Source organism: Mytilus trossulus, chromosome 14, assembly GCF_036588685.1.
Source record: "Mytilus trossulus isolate FHL-02 chromosome 14, PNRI_Mtr1.1.1.hap1, whole genome shotgun sequence".
Classification (NCBI taxonomy): domain Eukaryota; kingdom Metazoa; phylum Mollusca; class Bivalvia; order Mytilida; family Mytilidae; genus Mytilus; species Mytilus trossulus.
The window spans coordinates 53,412,313-53,440,077 of record NC_086386.1 but is presented as its reverse complement, the minus strand read 5'-3'; the positions used below and the strand labels follow the sequence as shown (position 1 = coordinate 53,440,077).

Here is a 27,765-nt window from a genome sequence, read left to right as displayed (position 1 = left end):
TTCAATATCAAATATATGCTTCCGCAGCAGGAAATTTGTTGTATTATTTTCAGCCTAGTTTAATTGACACACACACTTTTGTTTTCTATCCTTCGAAAAGAGCGTAACGTCGTCAAATTGTAAGCCGTTAATTTTGTTTTCTTTTAACTTTTAGAAAGTCAACTGGATTCAATGTTGGTAAAGTTTGTGCCTCTATTAATATTCAATGACAAAATAGAAAAATATGTATCAACAACATATCATATCAATTGAAATACAGGTAAATGGACTTGCAATAGGAGATTAGATTATAAGTAGACTATATTAACGCATTTGGACGATTGTAAGAGATTTCTACACAAATGTATAACCAAGATATACGTAGTATAGTGGATGCAAAATATCAAAAGGTCGTTCTTTTTGAATTGCTAAAAAATTAAAAATGAGTTTTCAATGAATATATCTATTATTGATCTAAAGTCTCACTGAATTTTGTCAAAGCTATAAAGACCTACAGCAATTGGTCAGTGTTATTCCATCTGTGTTGATATTATTTAGTATTATGTGGAATTGTGCACCCACTAGTCTACGTATGTATTGTTAATAAAGTTAATGAGTTTAGAACTTGTTTTTATTTCATTTTCCTGGGCTGAATAATATTTTAATAGAGGTTTTAATAAAAAAAAAAATAACAAATGTCGAATTTCAAGGTAAGTTCAATAGAGGAAAGTCCACAAAAACCCACTCAAGCAAGATGAGTCCATGTCAACTAATAGAACAAATAAGAAAAGACTCATTTCTGTCTTGATAATGGCCTTTTCAGCAGAAAATATGGATTACACCTACTTATAAAACAATATGTAGCTGAATCTGACATGCGTGACATGCAACACGATGATATTGCTTCAGTTATTTTTTAGTCACTGTGTCGTATTATTGTTGGGATAAGCATCATTTTGCACATTAGTTGTGCGAGAAACATTGTGTCTTTTCATTTTTCTGTATACATTTTTTGAATATCTTTTTTTGATATTGTTCAAGATCATGTCTTCTTTAAAGTTTCATGGCGTTGATGTACGATATATTTTTAGTTTTATGAATTTCACAATAAGTCTAAGGTGCACATATTTATACAATGAATGGTGTGAACGTAAAACATGTAAAATCATGAATTTGATAATATATTTTTATATAAACCTATGGGATTATTTTATAGACCCTTGTCTGATGTTAAAGACTAAACGTTTGTGTCATCGTCTAGACATGTTTCATGGCATAATTGTATCTGCACTATCACCTACGTATACAATTTGCCTCCTGTAAGTCCGAGTTGAAAACGTACAAGGAGTATGTATTTTAGTATCATTTAAAAAAAAAAGAACCAATGTGTTAGGATTATTTTGGTATATGTGTACTCATATTCAACGTAGGGATATTATAGAGGAAACATATCTGTTTATTGTTCTCTTTTGTTTTTTGTATATGTTCTACATATATATTGATGATCAAGCTTTACTTAGTAGTATATTTATTAACTTAATGTTACATTTTATTATATTTTAGGCATGTGAAATATGCATCCGCATAATTGACTATGAATTGTATTCTTTTGCGACCTTCAAAATTTTAACCTTGTTTTTTGTTAATGTGTACATACCATGAAATACATTTGTGAAGAACAAAAGGTATAACACGTCACCACAGTTTGAATTTTACAATATACTGCATGTACTAATAATCAATGGTGGCAATACACAAGTTTAAAGTCCACATTATCATAAAATATAGTAAGTAGCAAACACTTGCAAATAGACATTCATTTGCAAAGCAAATCCATATGATTAAAAGAATCTGAACTTATCGGAAAATGAAAAAAACGTGTAGTTGCACAAATTTATTTTGATGGAAATGATGACAAAAGTCGAAACCTTATTTCAAACACTAGAATTAGGTGACTGTTCAAATATTCACAAAGGCAATCAAACTATAAAGCAGTTCATAATCAAGTTAAAAGTTTTAAGGTACTAATATTTTTTTGGGTGAACTATTTTTGAAATAACAGAAATTGGACAAAAAATAATAAAATTCGTGTATTTGCCAGAATAAATGATTTTGATAAGAAAAAAAGACTCTGAAATTTGTATACCGATTGAGCAATTATCTACCTTAGTACCGTGTATCTAATTGCATAATATATAGAAAATACATTGCCTTGTATCGTTTCTTTTGTTGACTAGTAGACATCAAAATTATGATTTACTGTGTTCATTCATGGGAGTAAACTTTGTCACCACCTATAACAATCATGCAATGCACTTATGCGTGGGAGATTAATTAGAAATAGATATACATGTACAGCATTTTACACATTTGGTCTATGTGATTCTGAGAAAACGTTGTGTTTCTAAAAATTAAATGCGCACCTAAGAAATTACGATACATGTATTTCAACAATCAAACAAAGCAAATATGCTGATCATTTAATTGTGTTGTTTTACATACAGAAATACAGTGTAGACTTAAGATCAATCACGTACATTTGGCAATCTTTGTCATGTTTGTTGAATTTCGTTTTATTTTTTTTATAATTTAATAAGCCTAGGTCATATCTTCCTCAATGCTCTTCTTTTCAAATTTGTTTTATATGCAATATATATTTGCATTAGAAGAGTATGCAGGAACATTTTAAATGAGAATTTACGGCAAATGACCGTTTTCTAGCCACCAAGGTTTTAAAATAAATGTTTATTGATTTGAATTGTGTTATTCTAGAATAAAAACAAATAAACTGATGTTATTTTGTTTAGGCTTTTTGCTATCAATTATGTTTGTATTTACTTTAAATATAATATAACTATCTACAATGCAAGTGTGATAACATTCGAATACAATTCAGTGTCAAATTGTGTGCATTTAAAAGTCTTAACTCAAAGTCTCATTTCGAATAGTAATCAATTGTTTGAAATCTAGAATTGACCTGATGATCTTTACATTACAAATATGTTTATTTATCCTGCAATTCGGTGTCTAAACTAACAAACTATGTGTTAATGTACGGTATCTATAATACTAAAATAACGAGGTCCAATTTGTCAGCCGTCATCACGTAAAAACGACGAATCAAAGAATTCAGCTTTATATATATTAACAACTATAGTACAAAGGTGTAGATTAAAAATTAAACCACTCCAGGCCCTTTTGTTTTCCACGTAATTAATATCACTAATAATTAAGAAGTTCAGGGTCAAGTCCGATACCGATACCGATAGTATATTCACCTGTTACCTATTACCTTATCTGTACGTTCCGCATCTGCCAGGCGCACCAATAAACGTTGTATTCAGGATTAATATGCTATATACACGGGTCATAATGACAGGGTTGACACTACTAGATTGTCAAATTGCTACCTATTGTTGAATTTTAATCAGTGAGACTTTCTAAGATAACAATACGAATACTAAAAATTTGGACTAACAATAAGGCGTATAGGTACAGTTTTCAATTTGTTAGCGGGCATGACGTAAAAAAGCGAATCAAAGAATATTCAACTTTATTTATAACTAATATAGGACAATGCTGTTGATTAAAAAATACTCCATTCCAGGACCTTTTGTTTTCCAAATAATTAATATTACCAATAATTGAGAAGTTCCAGTTCGACGGGTTCAAACAGAAAGATTTGAAAGCAGAGAAAACTGTGCATCTTATAATCGGCATTACTTTATCAGATGACAATATTAATACTAAAATAAGGCTTGCGCATAGTTATATACTTTAATTCAGTCACGGACCCGCGATATCACGGGTGTGTTTTAGTAATTATATAAGATTCTTCTGTATTTAATTGACAGGGTGTGCCTTAAAATGCATCTAAGCACATTTTAATATGTTTCTTAACCTTGCTAAAGGTTGCATTAGCCCTTTTTTGCAGTTTCTTATCAATACAGTTGATTTTTAAAGACACTAAACAGTTCTTGTCTATGAACTTAACATATATTTATCAACGACGCTGAAGATACATTGAAAAAAGGACAACCAAAAATATTTTTCGAAGAGTAACTGGTAATGCCATTGCAAAAATATGAAACATAAAACATACATTTAGCTGACTATGCGGTATTGGCTTTGCTCATTGTTTAAGGCGTTATGGTTACCTATAAATGTTAATTTATGTGTCATACTTGTCTCTTGTGGAGAGTTGGTGTCATTGACAATCATACAACATCTTCTTTTTTATACAGATTTAATTTCAGAGGAAATTGATTCTTCGTGAGAAACAACATTCATCTTAATTCATATAAAGAATTTTTTCAAAAGTCACGCAGTAAATGTATCGTTTATTTCGCTATTAAAATTGAACAATTTTTACCGGCAATCATTAAGACAGAGAATATAATTTCGTAGGGAGTGCTATGGCGTGAAACGTTGCTAATATATCATACATGTCATATATAGTTTAAATGGTTTAATTTAAAATAAATCCTATAAATGTATATCAGTTTTACCTTACCAATTGTGCATTCTCAGAATAGATATTGTATTATTTGAGGAACGTAACAAAATGTGCTGACAAGCATTTGTAGGCACACCTTGTTATTTAAATTTAGGAGAATGATTTTAAAGAATTTTGCGTACATTTATACATATAAGGTAATGTTTGAGTGACGACCTTTAAAACACAAAATCACTGTGTTACACGATAATTTTTATAAACATGAAATTTAAACAATGTATATTTTGCATCACGCAATTAATGGTATTTATACGCTGTGTATCGACTATATACTTAACTAAGATATTCGACTTGAATACATTTAACTGGTTATCTGGATAGTAATAACTTCATGTACCTATCCTACGAAAGGTATACTTTGCTCATAAAGAATAAACAGAAAACAACGAACAATTAATTAATCCAATAATTGACATATTTTGTTTTCTAAATCTGCATAAAACTGCACAAATCTAATAACAATTACAATGTAGCTAACAAAAAATGAACTCACTGATCAACTAAAGGAACTAACAATCGTATAACATACATGTAGGATTATGATCTGAATGAAAAATATCAGAATTTAAATAGTGAGGTGAACAACCCATTCTTAAACCCAAGACTCTTAAATACTTGATGACTTCTTGATTTCAAATTGCCTAATTTCCTAAATGCAAATGCAGCATAGACGGTAGTGTCATTGGAAATTGAGTCAACCAACAGTACATTGACCCAATATTAGTAAAACAGGGGAGAAAATGTTTTATTGGGATTAATTTAAATGTTTGCTTGATGCATAATTAACCCATATCAACGTTAATTAGATCTTTTTGACCGAATGTACAACTTCTTTTTATTTGTAAGTCTATGGAAAGGTAGCATTTTGATACATTTAATATAATTTCATACGGTTGAACGTAGAACATAAGAGTGAAATTATTTTCTTTTGTCTTTTCATGATGTATATAGCTGTCGTACCTATCGTGTGGTCAGTTTCCCGCATAAACGGGCGTTTCAGTCATTCAGCACGACAGCGCCAAAGCGATCGGTCCCATTTTAAACACTTGGTAAATTAATTTGTTGTTTATGGCTGCAAATGAGGAGTTAGATGTTCATGACCGTGAGGATTCGCTGAGTGATGTGATGCAAGCTGTAAAAACGTTAGCAAAACATCAGCCCTTTCGTGACCCCAAGTCATGGTACAATGGACAAGCCTAGTAACATGGTCAAGTCAGTGAAGCCAGTCAAGCCAGCGCGAGTGGTAATCAGCGAGGAAATCAACAACGTAAAGGAGCTTGTTATGGATGTGGATCGTTTCAGCAGCGGCGAAGTCGTGTAGCTTTCACTTTAAATTTGAGTTTTGTATTCTTTATACTTTCACAGTAAAGGTTTTTCAAAGGCATATATTATCATGGGGTGACGTACATGAGACTAGTATTATTTAGTGATGTTTAATACAGAATGAAGGTTCTTACAAGAGAATAACAATGATAAATATCAAATAAACGGCATGGTATTAGAAAGTATCACTGGGTAGAGTATTCGCATTGCCTCATTCATTTATTTTTATATGTCAAAACATACGATTAATTATCAACAGCGATAACAAGGGGGATGAAAATACAAAGTGCACATTAAAATCTTTTAAAGTGAGAGAGAAACTGGTTAAAAAGAGTCAACCAAAAAATACAAAGAAAACTGAGTGTCACGAATCGTGTTTCACTAGTAACTATTAAGAATTATATGTAAAAATACAATTTATTAATCATGTGTGTAACATATGCAAACTGATTGGGGAATTGCTAAACCAGACTTTATAATAATAACCTACTTAATCTTGGTGTTTAAATATAAGTTTAAATTCTTTATCGTAATTCTTGGAATTCCTATTTATTAAGATGAACCAGTACTTGAACCGTGTTAAAGTAAGGCAACAGTATAAAATCTGTGTATGAAGTAAATCATTTCAAAAACGTTTTTACTACTAAATAGGGTAAGTTCCGTTTCTCTATTAATCAATTTAGTTATGTAAAATAAAGTTTTTCAAACATGTTAGAAAATGAATATATCCAGGTTAACACATAAATAAAAAGACTACATGTTCATTAATTCATATCCCTCTTTTTTAATGGGTCGATATACTGATGGTATAGCATGTATATATACAGTTATACTTAATAAAACATCGATTAAGGTTTGTTTTGGTTTCATTTTTGCCAATACTTTTCAGTTACAAAGGAAGCAGCCCATTTCTCACTAATGTAGTATTTAGAAAAAAAAAGTGTTTTAGTTGAAATAAAAAAACAAATACATGTGTGTTCCTCAATCTATATTAATGAATTTCTACATGCACAATAGACTTTATATTATTAAGTTATAAAATTTCATTTGAGAAAATTATCAATTTAATTGACAATGCCATTTCGTAGTCAAAATGACCAACAATTGTCCTCTTCACAATCGAAATAAATATGCTAAAATCCGCCTGCGTTATGGTAAAAATACAAAATCTTATAAAATAAAAGGAGATTATTTTACAACGATAACGATACTGTGGTACACATCACCCCGTGGACCGTATAACATAATGGTTTTATACTTGGTAAAATGCTTCGCCGTCAAGTGTTGTTGATTATTATTCTAATCATTCTATTCTGTGTTATCCCAACTTATCTAGGAAATATATTAGAAGTTTTAAAATTATGTAGGAAATGTAGTAATCACTTTGTTTATCTGCCGTCACCGTGATTTGTTTATATCGCATGCTTACCAAAGTTTGCTTCTACTGATTGAAATAAACGTATACATCACACTACACATAACCAGAAAAGTCTCCCTTTTGATTTTAAAGCATTTTTGATTAATCATGTCTGAACAATAGACTCCGGCTGGGGAGGCCCTTCATCCCGAAGTCATTTTTTTAGGAGTCAATCATTCCGTACGGCCAATTGTTTGTCAATGGTCCATCATGAAAATATGTTACTTGTGTGAGTAATATCATTAATATGAAACTTGATCAGCCTTATGGCTTGACATTTAGAGCGACGACTTTGTATAGTGGTTCTGGACACACTGAAGGTGTTCATTTTCCCTTTCCATTGTTTTTTGGTTGATTTGGGGGAAAGGTGAAGTTTAAGGTTGCTGTCAACTGTTATCTCCATTTCAAATTTGTTGTGAACTATTTTGGCCAAAACCGAGGTGTTGTTAACATGTTAATAGACCCCCTAGTGCCCCCCTCATAGGAGATAGGCGTATATTGAATTGCTATAAACCTGTTTGATTTAATACATTTGATACCTTTTATGAAGATCAAAAAGACAACAATGATTTATTCTATACATTATGCAATCAATGTGAAACAAATGTGTATATCGTTAATTAATCTGATAGCATTAACATGTAGACATTTATTGAATGGATACAAACGAATAAACTATTATGTCATCGTTTAATATTATTATAACATTTCAAGTAACTCTATACATAATGCATGTACTTTTAAATCTTACAAGTGTATCCTGTCTCATAATGTTTAGTTCTCAACCATTGTCATCGAACACTTATTGTTAAATTCAATGTGAACGTCACGATATAGGGCAGACTTCATTGTATCTTTTTTGTCCTTTGTTCTATTGTTGTGTTCATATCCGTAGCCAGAGGGGTTCGAGGGGTTCGGCCCCCCCTTGGAAAACAGATAAGCACTGTTAAAGTCAATGTTATGTTTGAATTGTGACTGTTAAAGTCGAGTTTGTGAGTCCAACGAACCCTCCCTTGAACATTCCTGGCTACGGGCCTGATGTATATAATTGGATAGATACGTTGCTATAATTCACCCCACTTTGAATTGTAAAAATGAGGACCGATGTGAACAAATTGTGATTTAAGGTATAATTGTCTTCGAAAAACATATTGTGATAAGTTCACCATACTGATCATTCTGATATAGAAAAAAATGATAGATTTTATATAAAAATCAGGATAAACTTGTTACTCAGTGTGCTGATACAGAAAAGGTAATGGAAAAAACATAAGCAAGTGGTGTGATAACAAAATCAGGATAAATTAGTTACACAGTGTGCGATTGTTCTAATACGGAATTTATTCGGTCAATAAAATTCATATCGGGTCCTCATAAGATGATATTGTAAAATTTTATAAGATTTTTTTTACATTTGTAAGATTTGTTTAATGTTTATATGTTGAGTTCGCTTTTTTCGCATTAAGCTGGTGTCAGGTTTATGTTGTGAGCTTTGAAACAGTTCCGAACATCTGATTTAGCGTTATTTGCACAAAACAACAGCAATATATGAAAACAAAATCTTGAAATCTCTATTCAATATCAATGATATTTGTCAATGATTTTAAAGTACAAAATTCCATAATGCAATTCATTATAATTACTTAGAAGGATTGTTTTGCATTTAACGTTTTTTTATATATAGTATGTGTACAGTCATGTATATGTTTATGATATACTTATAAGCTGTATCAATTCTGGTTTGAAATAAACTATTACACTAATAAACGGGTTTTTTTTACTCGCTTGGTCATAAATACAAAATATAATGTATACATATTACAAAACTCTAAGAATTGTTTCATTTCAGGGAGAAGTTGAGTTTAAAGCAATGAATCAGTATTTCGTATATCTCGTTAGACGGTTGATACTGTCGATCAAATATCTGCTGAATTTTGGAGACAGACTGAATTCAATAAATAAGACTATTTTACACATTGCAAGGTGGTCGGTATGGTATATCAAATATCGATTTAATTTTGGAGACAATTTGCATACCGTACGATTATCCCTCCAACCCCTCAATGCCAATCCAGAAGCTGCAAACTACAATATTACAGCTCTAGGAAACGGGATAGTGGCTCATATGAATCAGATTCAAATAAATCAGGAAAATGGTAATGATAATGGTATACGTATTGTTGAAATTGAGGTTGATGTTGTACTCCCACTGGATATTACAACTATGACTATAAATAGAAATGGCAATGGAGACCTTGGATGGTTCTTTCGGTGGATAGAAATTGATGGTGGACATCGGTTTTCATTTCATAAAACGATCACGGTTGATGGTTTTTCCAGTAGAAAAGATACGCTTCTACCTCAAGATGAAAGCAGTCAATACAATTTGGATCTGCGAAATTTTCATCTTGCTGAGCAAAAACTCAAATATGGATATGAATTGTACAATGGTGGTGACATAGAACTACCTGTTAAGGTATATGAAGATGTTTTTTCTATTCTTAATCTTCCGACATTTTTATGTACAATGGCTTATAATTTACTAATTTTGCTATTTATTAAATTGTATGACATTCAACAGTTCAAACGAGCAAAACAGGGAGATGCGAAGGACACCAAGGTAGAACATGAACTGAAAACGTCACAATTCAAAAAGAATAATAAGATGCAAAATTTGGCAACACGAATCTACTATACAATGATACTGATCTCAAGTGTAACTGTTATACTTTAATAAGGCAATCCATTAGATGGAGTATCTTATTAGGATGAGGGGCCTTCTTCAAATATCATATATGACATTAATTTGATCTATAAAAACGAAAAACACACAGTCATACCGATGTGATGTGTCCAATACAAACAAAAAAATCAAAAACATTCAATGATTGCCCTTATTAGATTTGTATATTTCCATTTTACAGTGGTGTGGACACACAACAAATGCCTTACTAATTCATATGTAGTTATCTTCTTGTTTATTAGTTTTGCTTTTAAAGACTTGTATAAATCTTTTAAAAAATTCAAGTAAAATTCAAAAGAGAAAATCTCCAATCTAATGTGTAGACAAAGATCGCATCAATGAATGGTATTTGATCTCAAATGGGCAACAAATGTCATAATCCTGACTTGATGCAGGCATGTATCTTATGAACATGGTTTTATAGATAGCATAACCCCTCACTTATAGTCTATATAAACTATAGATTAAATTCGTATTTATCTTGGTTTTAAGGGAAAAAAATGCCTTAAACAATCGACAATCTATATCGACCTGTATTTATATTTGTCCTCTCGATCATTTCACATCTCCAAATTTCTCTATATTTGTTATATTTGTTCAAAGCATTACGCAAGACAGTCATTAAAATCATCCTTCAAGGCCTATAATATGAGGTCAACTTACAATGTCTGCAATTTCAATTATATTGGGTTGTTGACTCGGTAATGATTTAATCTGAAAGTGTTTTTCTAGGCACATTCATTCAGATAAAAGGCTTTAAGAAAAAAAATGGTATAACGTGTCATTCAATGGCATCAAATGAATGGATATTTGCAGATTTACTGTTCGAATTTTCTTTCCATCTATTATAGTTTCAAGATAATGAACACAGTGGTAAAATTCGTACGTTAGGGCTGTTACAAGAAATCATGTCAAAGTTTTTAATGTAAATTGATAGTAGGCAGATCTTATCATTCATATCGTTTAGATCTTGTCATATTTGCTCTGCTTTTGGTAGTTTATAGGACTATAGATACGCCTTGTATTTAACTCGTAGGTTTTTTGGTTAGCCATGTCGACGTTGGTCACGCTGGTTAGCATGTATTTTTAGCGGACACACTTTGTTATTTACTTACCAACGTGATAATCTGTAAAGTTTGTCTCATGGGTAAATGGTTACCAGTGATGACAATAGTTCACTCGATCCATCGGTTGCTGATCATCAATTACAGATGTACAGTGATCCGTAACTGCTTACATCAATATTATTTGGTCTCATTGTATCAATCAAATATCCCATTTTGTGTTATATTTACCTATCTACGGTGTATTTCTTTCAGATGCTTTAATCATACGTCATTACTTGGATGTATTGTATGAATTATAAATGTCCATTGTTGGCTTATTTTATTTTCAAGCAACACTTTATTATCGTGATCAATGTCATTTGTTAACAAATTGTCTTAAAATATAATCAAAAGAATGTCATTTATCACAACAATTTAAAATTATTTTCAACGTTTATGAATATCGCATAATACCATTTTGATTACATTATGAAGATCGTTACAAGATAAATCAAATTGTAAGGTTCCGAAACACACTGTATCCACTGGATTCCCGAAAAAGTAAAATTCCACAGCGTCTCAAAATTTGCATAGCTGCACATGTACTTAAATAAACGAATGAATGTTTCACAAGTTGTTCTTTGAATATCTCTACAGATAAGGAATTTGCCAATGGACGAAAACTTCTCATTATACTATTTTGTGGTAAGTATTCAAAATTAACACTTTTTAAATTACTTTTTCTCATAATGATTTTGTCTTGTGCAACATTTACAGGTTGCACATTTAATTCATGTTAACGGGGAAAATGTAGAATACCATACATACCTTTTAAACAAAATACATAAATATTATAAAAGATGTCACACTCAATACTGCTAATTCACCATTATAACAAAAAGATGTGGTGTGATTCCTAATGCGACAACTATCCACGAGAGATCAAATACCATATATATGTCATACATGTAATATGGCCTTTAAATATATGCAGAAGGCATACCGCTTTATCAGCTATAAAACATTACAAATTTAAAACAATTCAGACGGCCTTATTTATTTATTTTTTGTTTTAACTGTGAAATACAGCAACAAACGACAACCTCCTGTACGAGCTCTTGATTTGGGAAAGACAAACATGAAATGTGGTGGGGTTCAACGTCTTGACCTTGTTTTTTTGATATATTTATTCATTGCTATTAAAGGAATGTTGGCATGCTTTTTCCCAGATCGTTACTGGTATTTTTATGATACTTTTTCTCAATGGCACCATCCAGAGTATCGGGAACAACTAATTCTGCATTTAATGTTTTCCTCCAGTATTGAGTGACAAAATATTTTTAACAAATCAAATGAGCGAATTTCCTCTCACGTTAATATATAAGACAAATAATAATGATTTGAAAAGTTAGTTAATACATTTTTTTCAGAAAAATAGTGTACTGCCGGAAGCTAGATTGTTAATATCCAAAGAAATCGTAATCTTGAAGAATTGGCTTCCAAAAAGATGGAGAGCGTTTGTCGAAATAAACCAAGCTTACCAAATGTATTTCAAAACACCAAGAGTAAGTATAAATGAAAATGTAGCATGTATATCGCACACACGTTTTGAAGGAATTTTTATATGTATAATATTTTATTTCTGAATTGAATTATACTATCATTTGATACTAATTGAAATGTCAATTTTCAAAAGATGTTGTATTTGTGTTACGCACAAAAGTTATAGTGTCAAAGTTGGATCTAAGTTTTTCGAGTGATGTCATTTTTTCGAGTGTAATTCGGGCTTATTCGAGTGGTAACACATGCGGTAAGTTCAATTAACTATTTCAACATTTTTTTATCAACAAAGAAGATCAATTTCCATGTATTTAACCAAAAACATTCAGTGTTTGTTATTGTCCGGGCTTTTAATCAAATGGTCCGGTTTTTTTTATAGAAAGTTTGAAGAGAAAAAAATGTATTCTACACTAACCTTTAAACAGAATTAGTTAGAAGGGATATAGTTACGATACTGTTGTCAGGTCATTAAAGATTGAATATATAAAAAAGAAGATGTGGAATGATTGCCAATGAGACAACTATCCACAAAAGACCAAAATGACACAAACATTAACAACTATATGTAACCGTACGGCCTTATATGTTGGCTTTAATATTGATTCACTTTTAGGGTATTTGCATCGGAACTAAACACATTTATTAAAAAAAACAGTTGTTGGCATGACACAGGTTATGTTCTTCTCATATAATTGATGATAGTATGATACTTAACCTCTAACGGGAGGGATTGTGCCTGATATTCATATGATGAAAACGTATTCTTTCAATAAGTTTAATTTGGGTCTGGAGCTAGCATGTCCGTAAACTGCTAGTAGTCTGTTGTTATTCATGTATTATTTTCATTTTATTTACTTTCTTTTGTCACATCTTCTGACACCGGGCTCGGACTTCTCTTGAACTGAATTTTAATGTGCGTATTGTTTTCCGTTTACTTTTCTACATTGGTTAGATGTAATGGGGAGATCTCATTAACATGTTTAACCCTGCCGCAATTTTTCGCCTGTCCCAAGTCTGGAGCCTCTGGCCTTTGTTAGTCTTGTATGATTTTTAATTTTAGTTTCTTGTGTATAATTCGGAGTTGAGTAAGACGTCCATTATCACTGTACTAGTAAACATATTTTTTTAAGGGGCCAGTTGAAGGACGCTTACAGGTGCGGGAGTTTCATGCTACATTGAAGACCCATTGGTGGCCTTCGGCTTTTGTCTGCTCTATGGTCGGGTTGTTGTCGCTTTGACGCATTCACCTTTTTCTTTCTCAATTCCATAATAAATGACTTTTTCTAGTTTAGTGCTGTAATAAAGTAAAGGACAGTATCAAAAACGTATTACAAAGTTGATCAAAATGAAGCCTCTTTCAATTAAATTTCGGTTCGGGAAGCCTTCGTCAACTACTTTCCAGTATATAGTACAGGGAACTCATATTCATTTTAACTTAATTTCATGCTACTTTTGATTTCACATGTTAATAATATTTCTTGTGATGAACTCCAGAGATTAACAAACAGGTGTTAGGATGTTAATAGACGAAAGTGAAGAACCAGAAAAATGCTTTTTAATAAAAGATATTCCAATAAAAGATGCCTTAGCTTACTCCGTCCCATAAAAAAACATTTACGCACACACTTAATCCACCCATTTGTTATTGCCATTGAAAATTAAACTTGACTAAAATTTCATATTTAATCAATAATGAAATGAATATTTCTTTAGCTTAAATATAATCCTTAAAAAATGATAGAAACAGTCAAAATGCGTATTTTATATGATATCACAAGCTAGAGGGTCAAGTGCCTTGAATGACACCAGGAACAACATGGTAATGTCTTGATAGATATCCATTTGTTTCTTTGTTTTGGCACTTTTTTTTATTGAAAGGAAGTTTTCAGGGTGTTAAGTTGGTATATGACCAATCATTACATATGAATAATCAGCCTTCTCTTCACAGCAGTAGCATTGAAAAAAAAATAATAATACAATATACACGATACAAGACAAATCTATAATACTAAAATTACGAGGTCCAATTTGTCAGCCGTCATCACGTAAAAACGATGAATCAAAGAATTCAACCTTATATATAACTAATATAGTACAATAGTGTTGATTAAAAATTACACCACTCCAGGCCCATTTGTTTTCCACGTAATTAATACTGCCAATAAATAAGAAGTTCCGAGTCGAGTCCGACACCGATACCAATAGTATATTCAACTGTTACCTATTCCTACATGATCTGTATGTTCCGCATTTGACATGCGCACCACCAAACGGTGTATTTAGAATTTTGCTGTATACTGTTAAAAAGTACTCCACGGCCCTTTTGTTTTTGCAAATTAATAATATTACCAATAATTGATAGGTTTCAGGTCGACGGGTTCAACATGTTCAAACAGAAAGATTTTGAAAACAGAGAAAACTGTGCATCTTATAATCGGCATGACTTGATCAGATGACAATACCAATACTAAAATAAGGCATACGCATAGTTATATACTTTGATTCAGTCACGGACCCGCAATATCACGGGTGTGTTCTATTAGTTAATGAAATATGTCGAATGTTTATTCTTTTTAAAACGAACATGTATCTCACCTTATGCAATATATACATGTACGTCTCAATCCGAAATGTCTATGCTGACAATATATTATTGACATCACACTTATATACTGTACAATAATAATATTTGAGAAAAAGATAATATACAACGGAACGAATCTTGTTTATGAAATGCAAGTGTTAGTATACCATCTGCCTTGAAAGTATTTTATTTGAACCTTTATTCTATAGTTTTTAAACGTAAATACACTAACAAATACGGTAAATCACGTCATCTCAGAATGACAGTCTGTTTGTTTACATTTTTGATCATATTCACTCGAAAAAATGGGTCACACTAAAAAAAAAGCCCGATCAAATCACTCGAAAAAGCCGGACAATATCCCTACCGTTTAACGTTTGACAAATGCTGTCTTCGTAAAACACAGTTTCGGAGTTTTGCTATGATCTGAAAACTATCAACACTTATTATGACAACCAACATCTATAAAGATAACATTATAACTAAAGTGTTTGCTTAACACCACCTACCAACCAAAGTCATTGTTTGTTCATTGCATTTACAATATTTATAGATTATCGTTGGTTAGTCATCTCAACGCGATTGATTTTTTCGCTTGAGCTGGTACGATGAAAATGTGAAAATCAATCGAGTTGAGATGACAATTGCTTATCTGTTTATTGCTATTTTACCAATTACGACGAATTTTATTAACAACGCCAAATGCACCCTCAACTTCTAGCGATAATTTGTTATATCACTTGACTCCGCTGAGAAAGGAAATTATCAGGCAGCATGGTCAGAGGAAAATTTTGTAAAGTAGCGATAATCAAACTGTATTAAATATCAGTATGTATTTATTAATAAGTGTAAAATTAAATTTCCAGGGTAACATCAATTGGGAAGACAATCGGAACTTTGCTCAGCAAAGACTTAATCAGTGCAACTCATCGTTAATAAAGCGGGTTAATGAACCAAATGAGATTGCAGGCATCATGAATCTGTAAGAAAGACGTCATTTATCTATAGTATATTTGTTGGTTTCAGTTCGAAAAAAATATAACTAAGATAAGTTGTATGCTACTTTGTGACTCTACAACGGCAATCAATATGAGGCAAAATGTCTACTCTAGGTTTCTCTGTTCACCAGTATTATCAAACAGTAGAAATAGAACACAAATCTGATATATTTTTAATAAATTTAGTATATTATTTCAATTGTATTTCCGAGCCTATAGAGGTAACACAATGATTCAATCAAATAAAAAAGGACAACAATGAATTTTACAGTTACGATTGGAATACAGTCAAACGATCTCTTAATGAACAAGACCTAATTTGAAAGACAGCATGTCAAAATTGGCATTGAGGTGAAAGACATTACAAATATATACTTACATACCTTTACGCATGATTATGAAACATGTTGCATTCCGCTTCCTTCTTGATGTTCCTGTCCCAATCAAGAGGCCTGTTTTTAAATGATTTTTCATGGTAGTTTTGAGTCATAATTGATTGTACATGCTTTTGCTTTATATTTTAAGTCTGCCTCGGCATGGCCTGGATGCAATTGATGACGTCGATAACGTGATACGCGAAGGGAGATTATACATCACTGAAATCAACATACCGAGAGATTTAGCGGTAATGTACATAGTAAAATATCATTTCAAATCTTTCACTCACCAACTAACATCTTGGTCGGTAAATCATTTACTTCAACAATCTTAAATTTGTATCAGGATTGTCACAAAAACGCAGGTTAAATAGTGTCAAATTATTATGCTTCTGTACATTTTCTGATTATAATGACTAGAGACTACAACCATGATTGTTACCTTCCATTCAACCTGTTTTGTAATTAAAAATGCTACCGATGATTCCTTGTCAATTAAACACATCTGAATCAAGAATTGCAGACAGAGTAAAGAATGACAAAAAAAAAGTATTGTACATTCCTTTCAGACGCTATTTAGTAAGTCTTTATGAAGCATTCGAGAGGTACAATTGTATACAGCAAAACAATGAAAGTAAGGCTTTTGGATATCTTCATTCGGATATCGAACACAATTGAAGGAAATATTTATTCCTAATTTCCAAAACTCAACAATTCTTCATATATTTCAGGCTATGAATTACGACTTCTTTTTAATATTTCGCCTCCTTTCACTTTTCTGGTCATGAAAGTGTAGCGTATTTAAATTTGTAAAAACTTTTCCTCGCCGTGCTTGTAGACAATTTGGGCAAAGTACTTGTGAGGTTTTAAATGTTGTTCAATTTCATATACGACTTTGTCTTTTGCATTTCATCTTTTAAGAATTATAAATGAAACTTATGAACTAGTAATCAAAACTTATGTCATATCTTATTGACTGGCATTACTATAGGACATTTATTTGTTTCTTTGAGTTGATATATTAGTGTATTCATATGTATGTTTGTAGATTCCTAGTCCAGTAGTGTTATTCGAAAAGACAGACAATGATTTTCTTCCTGTTGCTATTCTTCTGAATGTTGCTAATGGAGAACAAGTTGTAAGAGTTAACTACATTATCACAAATAAAAAAAAACTCAATTGTTAAAATCAATTCACTTTATGCATCAATCAACAGCTGAACACATAAAAAAAATAATGTGATAGAACAACTACTTCTAACATCAAAGTTAGTTGCATTATTCATAAAAATCAGTTTAAAATCTAAATCATTCCAGGCCTTCTTGTCGGTTGCTGAGGGAAAAAAATCCTTATCAACCAAGGAAAAATGTACCTCAAAATGACAAAATTTCAATGATGAACAGCTCATTTATTATTGCAGATACTTTAAATAGTTTATCATTAACCGAACAACAGAATATGCTTATTAAAAATATATTGATTCAGATAAATCATATACAGTGACCTAATTCAATTTGTTTGCACATACCATTTAGTAATTGAGCAGTCACTAAAATCTACGAATTTAGGGACGAATACTTCAAATGATTTTCTATAGATACAGAGATTGGGTAGGGGTTCATTACTATGTTCATTATATTTATTGAAAATTTGGGTTTTATGTTAAAAATTGGGGATTGAGAACTAATTTATTTTATAGAATATACTTTGAGTAAATAAGTGAAAACTCTTTTTAATCAGAAGTGAACATATAACTTTATTCAATTCAATTTAAAGTAAAGGTTAGAGGACAAAATACTACATTTTGGTCGAAAAACCTTAATTTTTGAATGAAGTGTACTTTAGGCAGATGCTAAGTATCAGTGGCAGTACTACTGTTGTTCTTTCGTATGCATACTTCAAATCTGTTTTAAAGAAAAAAAGGTTGTGATATTTTCTTTTTAGAGTTTTTTTTGTTGCTATATATATATATATATATATATATATATATATATAAATATATATATACAACTCGTCTAAACATCAACCCAACAATGTTAGATCTGTAAATTTGCTTTCGCAAATTTTTGGTTCTTCCCTCGCCGGGATTCGAACCCATGCTACTGTGATATCGTGACACCAAATCGCCTGCACTGCAGCCGTCCCGCTAGACCACACGACCACCTGGGCTCTCAAATATATATATATATATATATAGACAATTGCTTATTGCCTTCAATAAAGTCATGAAAGTATAGATACTTGTCGTCTTTGGCCAAACCTGATTAGTTCCGCATGTATTCAAAATATTTTAAATAAATGTGTTAACTTTGAATTGTTTGAACTATAAATCATTTGTGTTTTGAAGGTTTGAGTCAATAACCATTAAGTTTCACATCAAAATATGATACAGTTGTAAAAATATTTGTAAACAATATATTTTATAAACAAAAATAAGAAAAATGCAGTTCTTAGGCCAAAAATACTACATTTGTCTATATATACATGTATATATATGAAACATACTTTTATTTAAGTGTATATGTCAGACTTAACTCAAAGGCAGATGAACATTTTTTTTTCTTCTTCGGCAAATTATTAAAAGCCAATATTTCAAAGAGCAAAATACTTTTTTTGGAAATTCAAATCACAATCCAACTTTTGGAAAAATGATACAATGCATATGAAATGTGAAAAAATAGGTTAACAGGTAAATTGATTAACATTCAGGCTTGAATATCCTAACCATTTGAAAAAATAAGATTTCCCATAATGGAATTTTAGAACAAAACTTCACAAAAAAAGCCTACCCATTGGAATGTCTTATAGTATTTGACTTTCCTTGCTTAGATATTTATTTTCCTAAGGTACTAATCCAAATCGGGAATGTTCAAGGCCTGGTCATATCTAAGACAATGCAAGATAAAAAAAAAATAGACATTAACACAAAATCAAAAAGACATGATTATATGCAAGGAAATACTTTTATTGCTGTTCTTCATCTTGCATTTTGCTCATTGCTGATGTGATACTTTACAGAAAGAAAAAAAAGTCCATCTCTTTGTTCAAAAGACTGGTGATAGTACTGTTTGGGATATATTAATAGGTCAAACTTTTAAATTTAAAATACAGCTTTGAACATGTTGCAATTGTAAAGATATGCATAGAAATAACGCTAATGACTCTTTAATTAGCCGTTAAATTTAATGAAACGTTCGTACAACCGGCTGAATCTTTATTACTCATTATAGTTACGTCACAAACGCTTTAAACCAGAGTGTCGCCAAGAACATTGTACATAATACATGAACATCGGAATTAACATGTCATTACCTGCAATTATAATTAGGTGTGATATGGTGTCTTTCCAAATTATGAATTTGAAAAATACAGATGCACATGATTTTACTGAATATTTCCATTATGTCTTATATTTTCAAATGCACATGCTCAGCATGACGTTTCTATTACATTTTGATTTGGTTTTATATTACCGGAGGATACTTATTTAAAAAAAAAATTGCAGACATTTTAGTCATCAGCAGGTTCATAATGCAACATTTCTATTAATTGATATTTCTTAATCTCATGTGTTTGGATTAAAGGTAACTCAACCAGACGACGATCAAAATGCTTGGAGATTAGCAAAGATGTGGGCCAATTTAGCGGATGCATCGATGCAACTGAGCGTTGTCCATTTAGGTATGCATGATTTAGATTTTTTTAACTTTAAACAGAGGCAGAGATAGTAAACAAATATATGAACAGTTCCAATGATAAATCTATTTAGAATGTAAGAGATATTTTGGTAATGGTCAACCAGATCGTGATTGCGTATATGAATTTTTGATAACATCAGATACGGATGACAAGGCTTTAAAGTTGATACTCCATACGCGCGTTTCATGTTCAAAAGACACATCATTGACGCTGAGATCAAAATAGTTAGTGAGCCAAACAATTGTAAAGTTGAAAAGTATTGAAGGCCTAAAAAGTTCAAAAAAGTTATGCCAAATGCGGCTCAGTTACACTATACCTGGGATTAGAAAAGCATTAGTATTTCGAATAGTTCCTACTTTTACAAACAGTAAATTAAAAAATAAAATGACCATATAATTGATATTAACGTCAACACCGAAGTGTTTAACTTTAATTCAGAAGTGGACAAAAACCGATTTTTTGCAATACAAATGATATATCTATATTCATATTCCATTGATATAACAATTTTTAATACATTGCAGGGCTAACTCATCTATTAATGGAAGGCGTTGTTATTTGTGTTCAACGCAATCTCTCGTCAAGACACCCGATATATAAATTGCTTGTTCCACATTTTTATTACAACCTTGCAATCAACGAGTAAGTGTCAAAAGCTTTTTGCTATACAAAGGAAGGGTAATTTGTATGCATAGTAATTGAGTTTGAAAAAAAAAATAGAAAATGTACCAAAAAAGTGAAATCTCAAATATACAAAACTCCGAGGAAAATTCAAAACGTCCCTAATCAAATGGCAAAATCGAATGACAACTGTCATATTCCTGACTTGGTACAGGCATTTTGTAATGTAAACAAATGGTGGATTGAACCCAGTTTTATGGCGTTAAACCTCTCACTTGTATGATAGTGGCATTAAAATTCTATAATTTTTACAACGATGGGTGAACAGTACTGGCGTACTATGTAAAAGTATCATAATAGCGGTACAGCAGTCATCACTGTGTCACAATCTCAAAACAAACAAATATTAAACAAAAAACATAAAAAACATCTATTAAATTTAACAACCACATGCATTGCTTACTTATATTTGTATTTTAAATCAACCCATTAAGGATTACAATACTTGAAGTCCGTTGCCTAAATGGCAAGGTTCAATTCAATTCTAATGTAAAGTCGCGTGTTTGGCGTCAGAATAAAAATATCACACAGGAAGATAATTTTGTCGTTCAAAGTATTTTCAAAATTATGATTTCACATGGGGAATGGTGGTATACGTAGTTGAAAAAGCAAAAGTGCGTATAAAATTAATATTAGAAAAAGATTAAGATTTAGAATTATTAGATCCAGAAGGTCTTTAGCAATTTTAAGAATCCACAAATGGTTAATACCAATACGCGAGTAAACAGTTTCCCATCAACTCTAGTGTAGAGTCGCGCGTATTTGACGTCACACAGAAAGAGATATAACATTATTTTGTCGTTCAAGTATTTTTGGAATTGTAGTAGAACAATAACATAATGGCATTATGATAAAATAAAAACACCATGGCGGGATCTTTAAAAGAACAGAGCCACATTATCATGTATCAAATAAACATAGAAGGTTTACACACCAGCAAAAATGAAAGATAATACAAATAACACGTTGACGGTATATATTAGTACCGAGTCACGTCAAACAACCGTTTTAGGATGTCCATGACTAGCTAGTTAGAATTTAAAAAGAAATATCGAATCTTCTTGCATCTAGTGCAAAACTGTAAATAACACATAGTATGATTCATTTTTTTTTAGAATAGCGATATACATAACTTTTACTTAAAAAATAAAGCTAGTTTAATATAACCACATATGTGAAAAGGTTTATCTAAATATTTGAAAACTTATTCGCAGATTTTATACATGTTTCATTCTTTTTTTTTTAAATTCATTCAAAGCAGAATTTTAGTGTTTAATTAATCCGCCATCAATTATCTTATTTTTGCAGAATGGCACGCGATCTTCTGTTTGTTCCTGGAGGATACCTTAACACAACAATAAACATTCATTCAGCTGGTGTTTTACAATTGATTAAACAAAGGTGTGTGTTTAAACTTATAGAGGAATTATGTATATGTAAGAACATGGTAATCCTCTTCTTCATGGTTAAGTACGAGCGTTAGCGAGTACTAATCATGAAGAAGAGGGTTATCATGTTCTTACAAACTTAGAACATATAAACTCTATTCTTGATTAATTATATGTACTGTGTTAAATGGTATACATGAACACAGTTCTTGAAAATATGGCCAAACAAATAACCCCTCTAGCTAACTGTCTTGCTCTAATGACTATTAAAAGTATTATCATTTTCAAGTCAGTAACATGTATGCATCTTTAAGTCTAAAATGAATCAACTTGTTGGAATTGGAACTTTTGAATTAAAAGAAGAAGTGTCCGAGAATGATTTAATGCTTTTACCTACTCAGGACCTTGTAAAATATGAAAACGAGCCGGTCGTGTGTGAGGCTGCGGCCCCGCGTAGATTTTCTGTTCCATTGTCGGATTCAGACTTACAAGAGAGAATTCTTAAAGCTATTCCGAAAAAGACTAGAAATAACAACAAGTGGGCTTTAGGCGTCTGGGTTGCGTGGACTTTAGAAAGAAATTTGTATCAAGAAACAATAACTGATGGTGGTAATGCAATACCAAGTGATCCGAATTTACTCTCAAATGAACTTTTAAACTATTGGATGGCACACTTTATACAAGAATGTAGACGTGTTGATACCAGTCCTTATCCACCAAATTCATTGGTCCAGTTAGCATCAGGCATTCAAAGGTAAGTTACAAATTTTAAATTTCAATATATATAACACCAGGACAGCCGTTACAAGTAAAATCATCAAAATCAACATTTTATTGGAATTGTAGTCCACAGCTTCCACAATCCAGTATATAGCGTTTGATGTAGATGTTACATTGTACTAAAACTATGAAAATGTAATTTTATGAATTGCATTTGTGTTGATTTTGATATTTGTTTTTGTAACCGCTGTCTTGGAGTTCGGTATAGTTAAACGGGTTGGTGGAAAAGGGGGGGCAACAACTGTTGAAATACGTTCGTTTACTTGTTTTAAGGGAGCAAACATTTGATTTCGAGTGGAAAAGGGGGGTTTGCATTCTGGGTTTTTCAATACATATTGGAGACGAACTTTTACCTGAATCCTCATTTTACATTTACTGTGTCATATATATCTTGCCTTTTTTTTACTTTTTGTCATGGGTCATACTGCTTTTTTTGCAAAAGGTTTCACCTGTCCTTTTACATTTGATTTTAGCCCCTCTCCTTAAAAATAGTTTACTTTTAAAATGTATCGTAACTTGTTTTGTGGAAGCAACATTTGAGGCAGGAATTCTAGGCAGGGGGCTTATAAAAAAAATCATCAATTGATTTTTTACTGCATATCAGAAAACCTTTCTCCTGCATTTTCGTTTACAAGTACTGTCAAAAAGGACAAGCCTGTCATAATCATCCTACCAGTTTGATTTTATAACACTGCTCAATCTGCATTTTTTCCTAAAATGTTCGATCGTATTTTTTTACTTAAAATATCTTCCCCTCCCCCTCCCCTCCCCCAAACCTCCAAAAATCAAAAGGGTGTTCCCTTGTTTTTTTTAAGGTAAAATCCTTTCCTTTTGTGTGTTTTTTTCTCTATTCGATACCATTTATATACCCCAAACCCTTCAACCAAAAAATATATTATAAAAAGGTGTTATTTTAAAACTACTATTATGGACAAAAAAAATACAATAAAATAATTTGACAGTTATTTTTCGGATATTCTAATAATTTTATTCTGCTTGCCAATAATTATGTATCCCAATGTTATTATTTCCGAATATGCTTAAATTGTCTCAACCTATACTTTCAATATACTGTTTTTAATAGATAATTGAGATATGATGTATTCGTGAAGAGACAGCAAACAAACAATAATTAATTCTAAGACATACTATTACAGTTTAAATTAGTCTAGTTTTAACATGGCTAATTTCATTTTGTATTGATTTACTAAAAAGCTGTATATTCAACTCATTCGGCCAATTTTGGAAAGCAAACTCATACATGTATACATTTCTTGTCTTCTGGGGTCGTCTCCCACCCCCTCGCTCGGGAGATAAAACTCGCGTTTAAAAAAACACGAATGACAATTTTAATCTCAATTTTAACTACGTTTTTAAACTACAATGAAACCAGTGTAAACAGAACCTTGAAGGAATCGAAAACCCACCTAAACTTAACATATATGATCCTAAGTCCAGTCATATAAAATTTTATGCGATGTGAATCTGTTAAACCGAACATCTAACAAAATCTAACAAAAAATTGAAGTACCAAGGAGGTCGTACTAGACAGGTTTCACTGTATTGCAATTCGTCGTCGGTTATTTTACTTTTCTGAAAAATAATTTCTTCTTCAACCAATTCATCTTTAAAAAAGTTCTACTAATCCTTTATAAGTCTTTATATGTATTAAAACAAAGAGTAAAACCACCACTTTTTGTAGGTATCTGAGAACAGATTGTAACAGAAATGACGTGAGCCTCTTTGAAAAGGATTCATCTACATTTGCGTTTTTTAGAAAATGTCTTGACAGTCGAATGAAAGAACTAACCAATAATGGTATTGGAACTAACGTAAAAAGGGCAGACCCTATATTAACAACAGACGAGGAGGCCATGTGGGATAGTGGAGTTTTTAATTGTAACACTTCAAATGGGCTAACCAATATAGTTTTTTTCTACAACTGCAAGTTATTTGGATTTCGTGCTTTAGATGAACACAAACAACTTGATGCTAGTCAATTTCGAATTTCTGTGGACACAATTGGTAATAAATTACTCCATTATACCGGGAGGCTGTGTAGGAATGTACAAGGTGGCCTGAATAACAGAAACGTTGATGTCAAACGCAGAACTCAGAAAAGTGACCCAACAAACCCAAGATGCCTAGTTACAATTTATGAGAAATACTTGTCACTTATTCCACGTGAAGGTAGGTTTTACCGTAAACCGCTACCACATAAAGCTAGCGATGGTTCTATTCGCTTTAGCGTCCAGCCGATTGGTATTAACACATTGTCTAGCAAAATGAAGGAATTATTTAAGGCTGCGGGAATTTCAACTACTGATCGTAATATCACCAACCATTCTGGGAAAGTTACATGCTGCACCACACTTTTCAATGCCGGATTTTCCGATTCAACTGTAAAATCAAGAAGTGGTCACCGATCAACGGCCGTCGACACATATAAACGCCCGTTAGAAACATTACAGGATAATGTAAGCAAGGCATTACAGCCGCCAGTACCCACAAGCAAAAACGTTAAGCAAGAAAATGACTTGTCCATTGCCAAAAGTAACCAGCTCAGTTTCGAAGACAAAGAAAACGATAATAGTACCATGACAATAAATGTGCCAAATTGTATAAACAAAGTTGTCATTTTCAAAAATGGAAAAAGATATTGTTTAGAAATTTGAACTGCTTGTGTATTAAAGAATATTTATTACAGTTAAATTTATACAAATAATTGAATCTTGATTAAAAAGCCTGGGGTCATAACTATTTTTTCAGTACACTGTCCTTGCTAATTGCCTCTAGGCAATATTGGCAACACTAATTGGCCCTTTGTAATTCAGAGCATAACAATAAGATAATCACTAAATAAGAACATGTTTTGTGTCATTCTTCACTGTTAAGAGGGTGAAAATCCTTGCATTTCATTGGTCGAAAGCACTTTACTATGTTCTAAAACTTATTAACAAATATCAGAGATAATACGCTGATTATAAGTACTTGTAAATCCGGTTACTTCTATTTGATATATTCAAATGTAATGTTTTTATATAGTTCAATACAAATTAATACTATCTATTGACTTACAAATGTTAAAGGGTTCATAACTAGTAAGTATGTCATGGAAATTTAAAAAAAAATGTAGTTACGAAGTTTAAAACACCAAATTATGATAATCTAAAAAAAGGTCGAGATATCATAAACACGTGGGAAAAACATGGGAAAAACGTGAACAGTTATAAAAGTGTTTTGAATCTGTCGTTTTACACTAACAATAAGGACAATAAGATTCCTCTAATAAGGTTTGTTAATGAACTTGATGCATGAAGCATTATGATTAAATTTCGACCAGACTATGTATATTGACCTCTGTGACAAATATATATAGAAAAAGATAATTGTCTCGTAAAACTAAAAGCGAAGGTTCGCCTTCATCTTTTGCAAATACTTCCCCAAACATCAGCTATAAAAACTCACTGACTAACTACTAGCATGTTAATCAATAACAATTATTCAACTCTATTTTAATCCGCACTTTAAAAAAACTTTAGTTTGACTTATATATAGTAATAAATGTATGTAGTTATTTGATGACTGATGCAGTCCTTAAACAATCATTCTTTCACACTTTGGTGAAAACATATATACAAATATTCTAAACATGAAGCTAAACAGACCTAATGAAATCGCCGTTATATGATCGAACTTGTTGTCTCTTACTTAAAAAATCTAAAGATATATGTATCTCTGTTAGGTTACTGACAGTCTTATGGAGTCATTGGATGGCTTATATTCTAAAATACGCACGACAGGTTTATAGGTATATATACAAAAGGTATCCACTCATTGTAAATTTGTTTCGTTTGAACTTTTTGTAATATGTATAAATTATCTAGTATATTTACATAATTACACCTTATGTAAGACTCCTGGATTTTGATCGGTTGATAGCCAGTGTATTTTTCACCAATTTACTGTAATCCAATGAATATCGTTCATTTTTTAACGCCGCCAGAGTATTTGCCAAAAGGATATACCGGTTTTACCATCTCTGCCGTGGTATTTGCCAAAGAATACTATATCCGACTGGACACTTGTAACATCACGATCATCAATGCGTTTTGAACATTAACATTCGGTGTAATTAAACAGATATAGCACGTTCTTGAGGGGTATTTGCAAGAAAAAAAAACAGTCTTGAGAATGAATTTCCCTCGCCTTAGGGCTCGCGAAATTAAACATTCTCTCGACTGGTCCTTTTTCGCAAATACCCCTCCTTACAAATGTAACATGATATATCTGTTTAAGATAACATTATAATAAAAAAAAATAGTCTTATCAGCACCTTTTGATATATGCAAAAATTCAAATGAACAAAAATGTAGCCTTTTTTTTTCATTCGTTTTGGAGTTAAAAAAACTACAAACTTGACAACTTCCTGTTGACATTAAATCAGAATTCCAGTGAAAAAGCCACATGCTAACGTCTCCTGAAAACAGGACAATGGTGTTTGTTTTAAAGTTTTAGTTTTTTATCCTTCACAAGTCCATCAGGTTGACAAAGATAATGAAAATGCATTGTAAATTCATTTATGTGGAATTATAGGTTGGGCGATTGGAATATGAATATCGATGGCACGTTTCCAGTAGACCTACAAGAAAGAGGAGTAAGTACATGTTGTAT

The 27,765-nt window shown here is 31.6% G+C and overlaps 1 protein-coding gene across 2 annotated transcripts in view; it reads left to right on the top strand.

Annotated features, from left to right (window-relative positions):
• The first annotated feature begins 8,156 nt into the window (after positions 1-8,156).
• Positions 8,157-27,765, top strand: part of LOC134696211 (polyunsaturated fatty acid lipoxygenase ALOX12-like) — a 28,066-nt gene continuing 8,457 nt past the window's right edge. The window contains exons 1-11 of one of the 2 annotated variants that reach the window (XM_063557880.1): positions 8,157-8,362; positions 9,085-9,711; positions 11,682-11,729; positions 12,455-12,589; positions 16,035-16,150; positions 16,692-16,791; positions 17,592-17,681; positions 20,128-20,224; positions 20,767-20,884; positions 22,232-22,324; positions 27,688-27,748. In XM_063557880.1, coding sequence (XP_063413950.1) covers positions 9,106-9,711; positions 11,682-11,729; positions 12,455-12,589; positions 16,035-16,150; positions 16,692-16,791; positions 17,592-17,681; positions 20,128-20,224; positions 20,767-20,884; positions 22,232-22,324; positions 27,688-27,748 — 1,464 coding nt within the window. In that variant the 5' untranslated portion in view covers positions 8,157-8,362; positions 9,085-9,105. Of the gene's footprint in view, positions 8,491-9,084; positions 9,712-11,681; positions 11,730-12,454; positions 12,590-16,034; positions 16,151-16,691; positions 16,792-17,591; positions 17,682-20,127; positions 20,225-20,766; positions 20,885-22,231; positions 22,325-27,687; positions 27,749-27,765 lie in introns of both variants that reach the window. The other variant, XM_063557879.1, reaches the window with a different exon arrangement.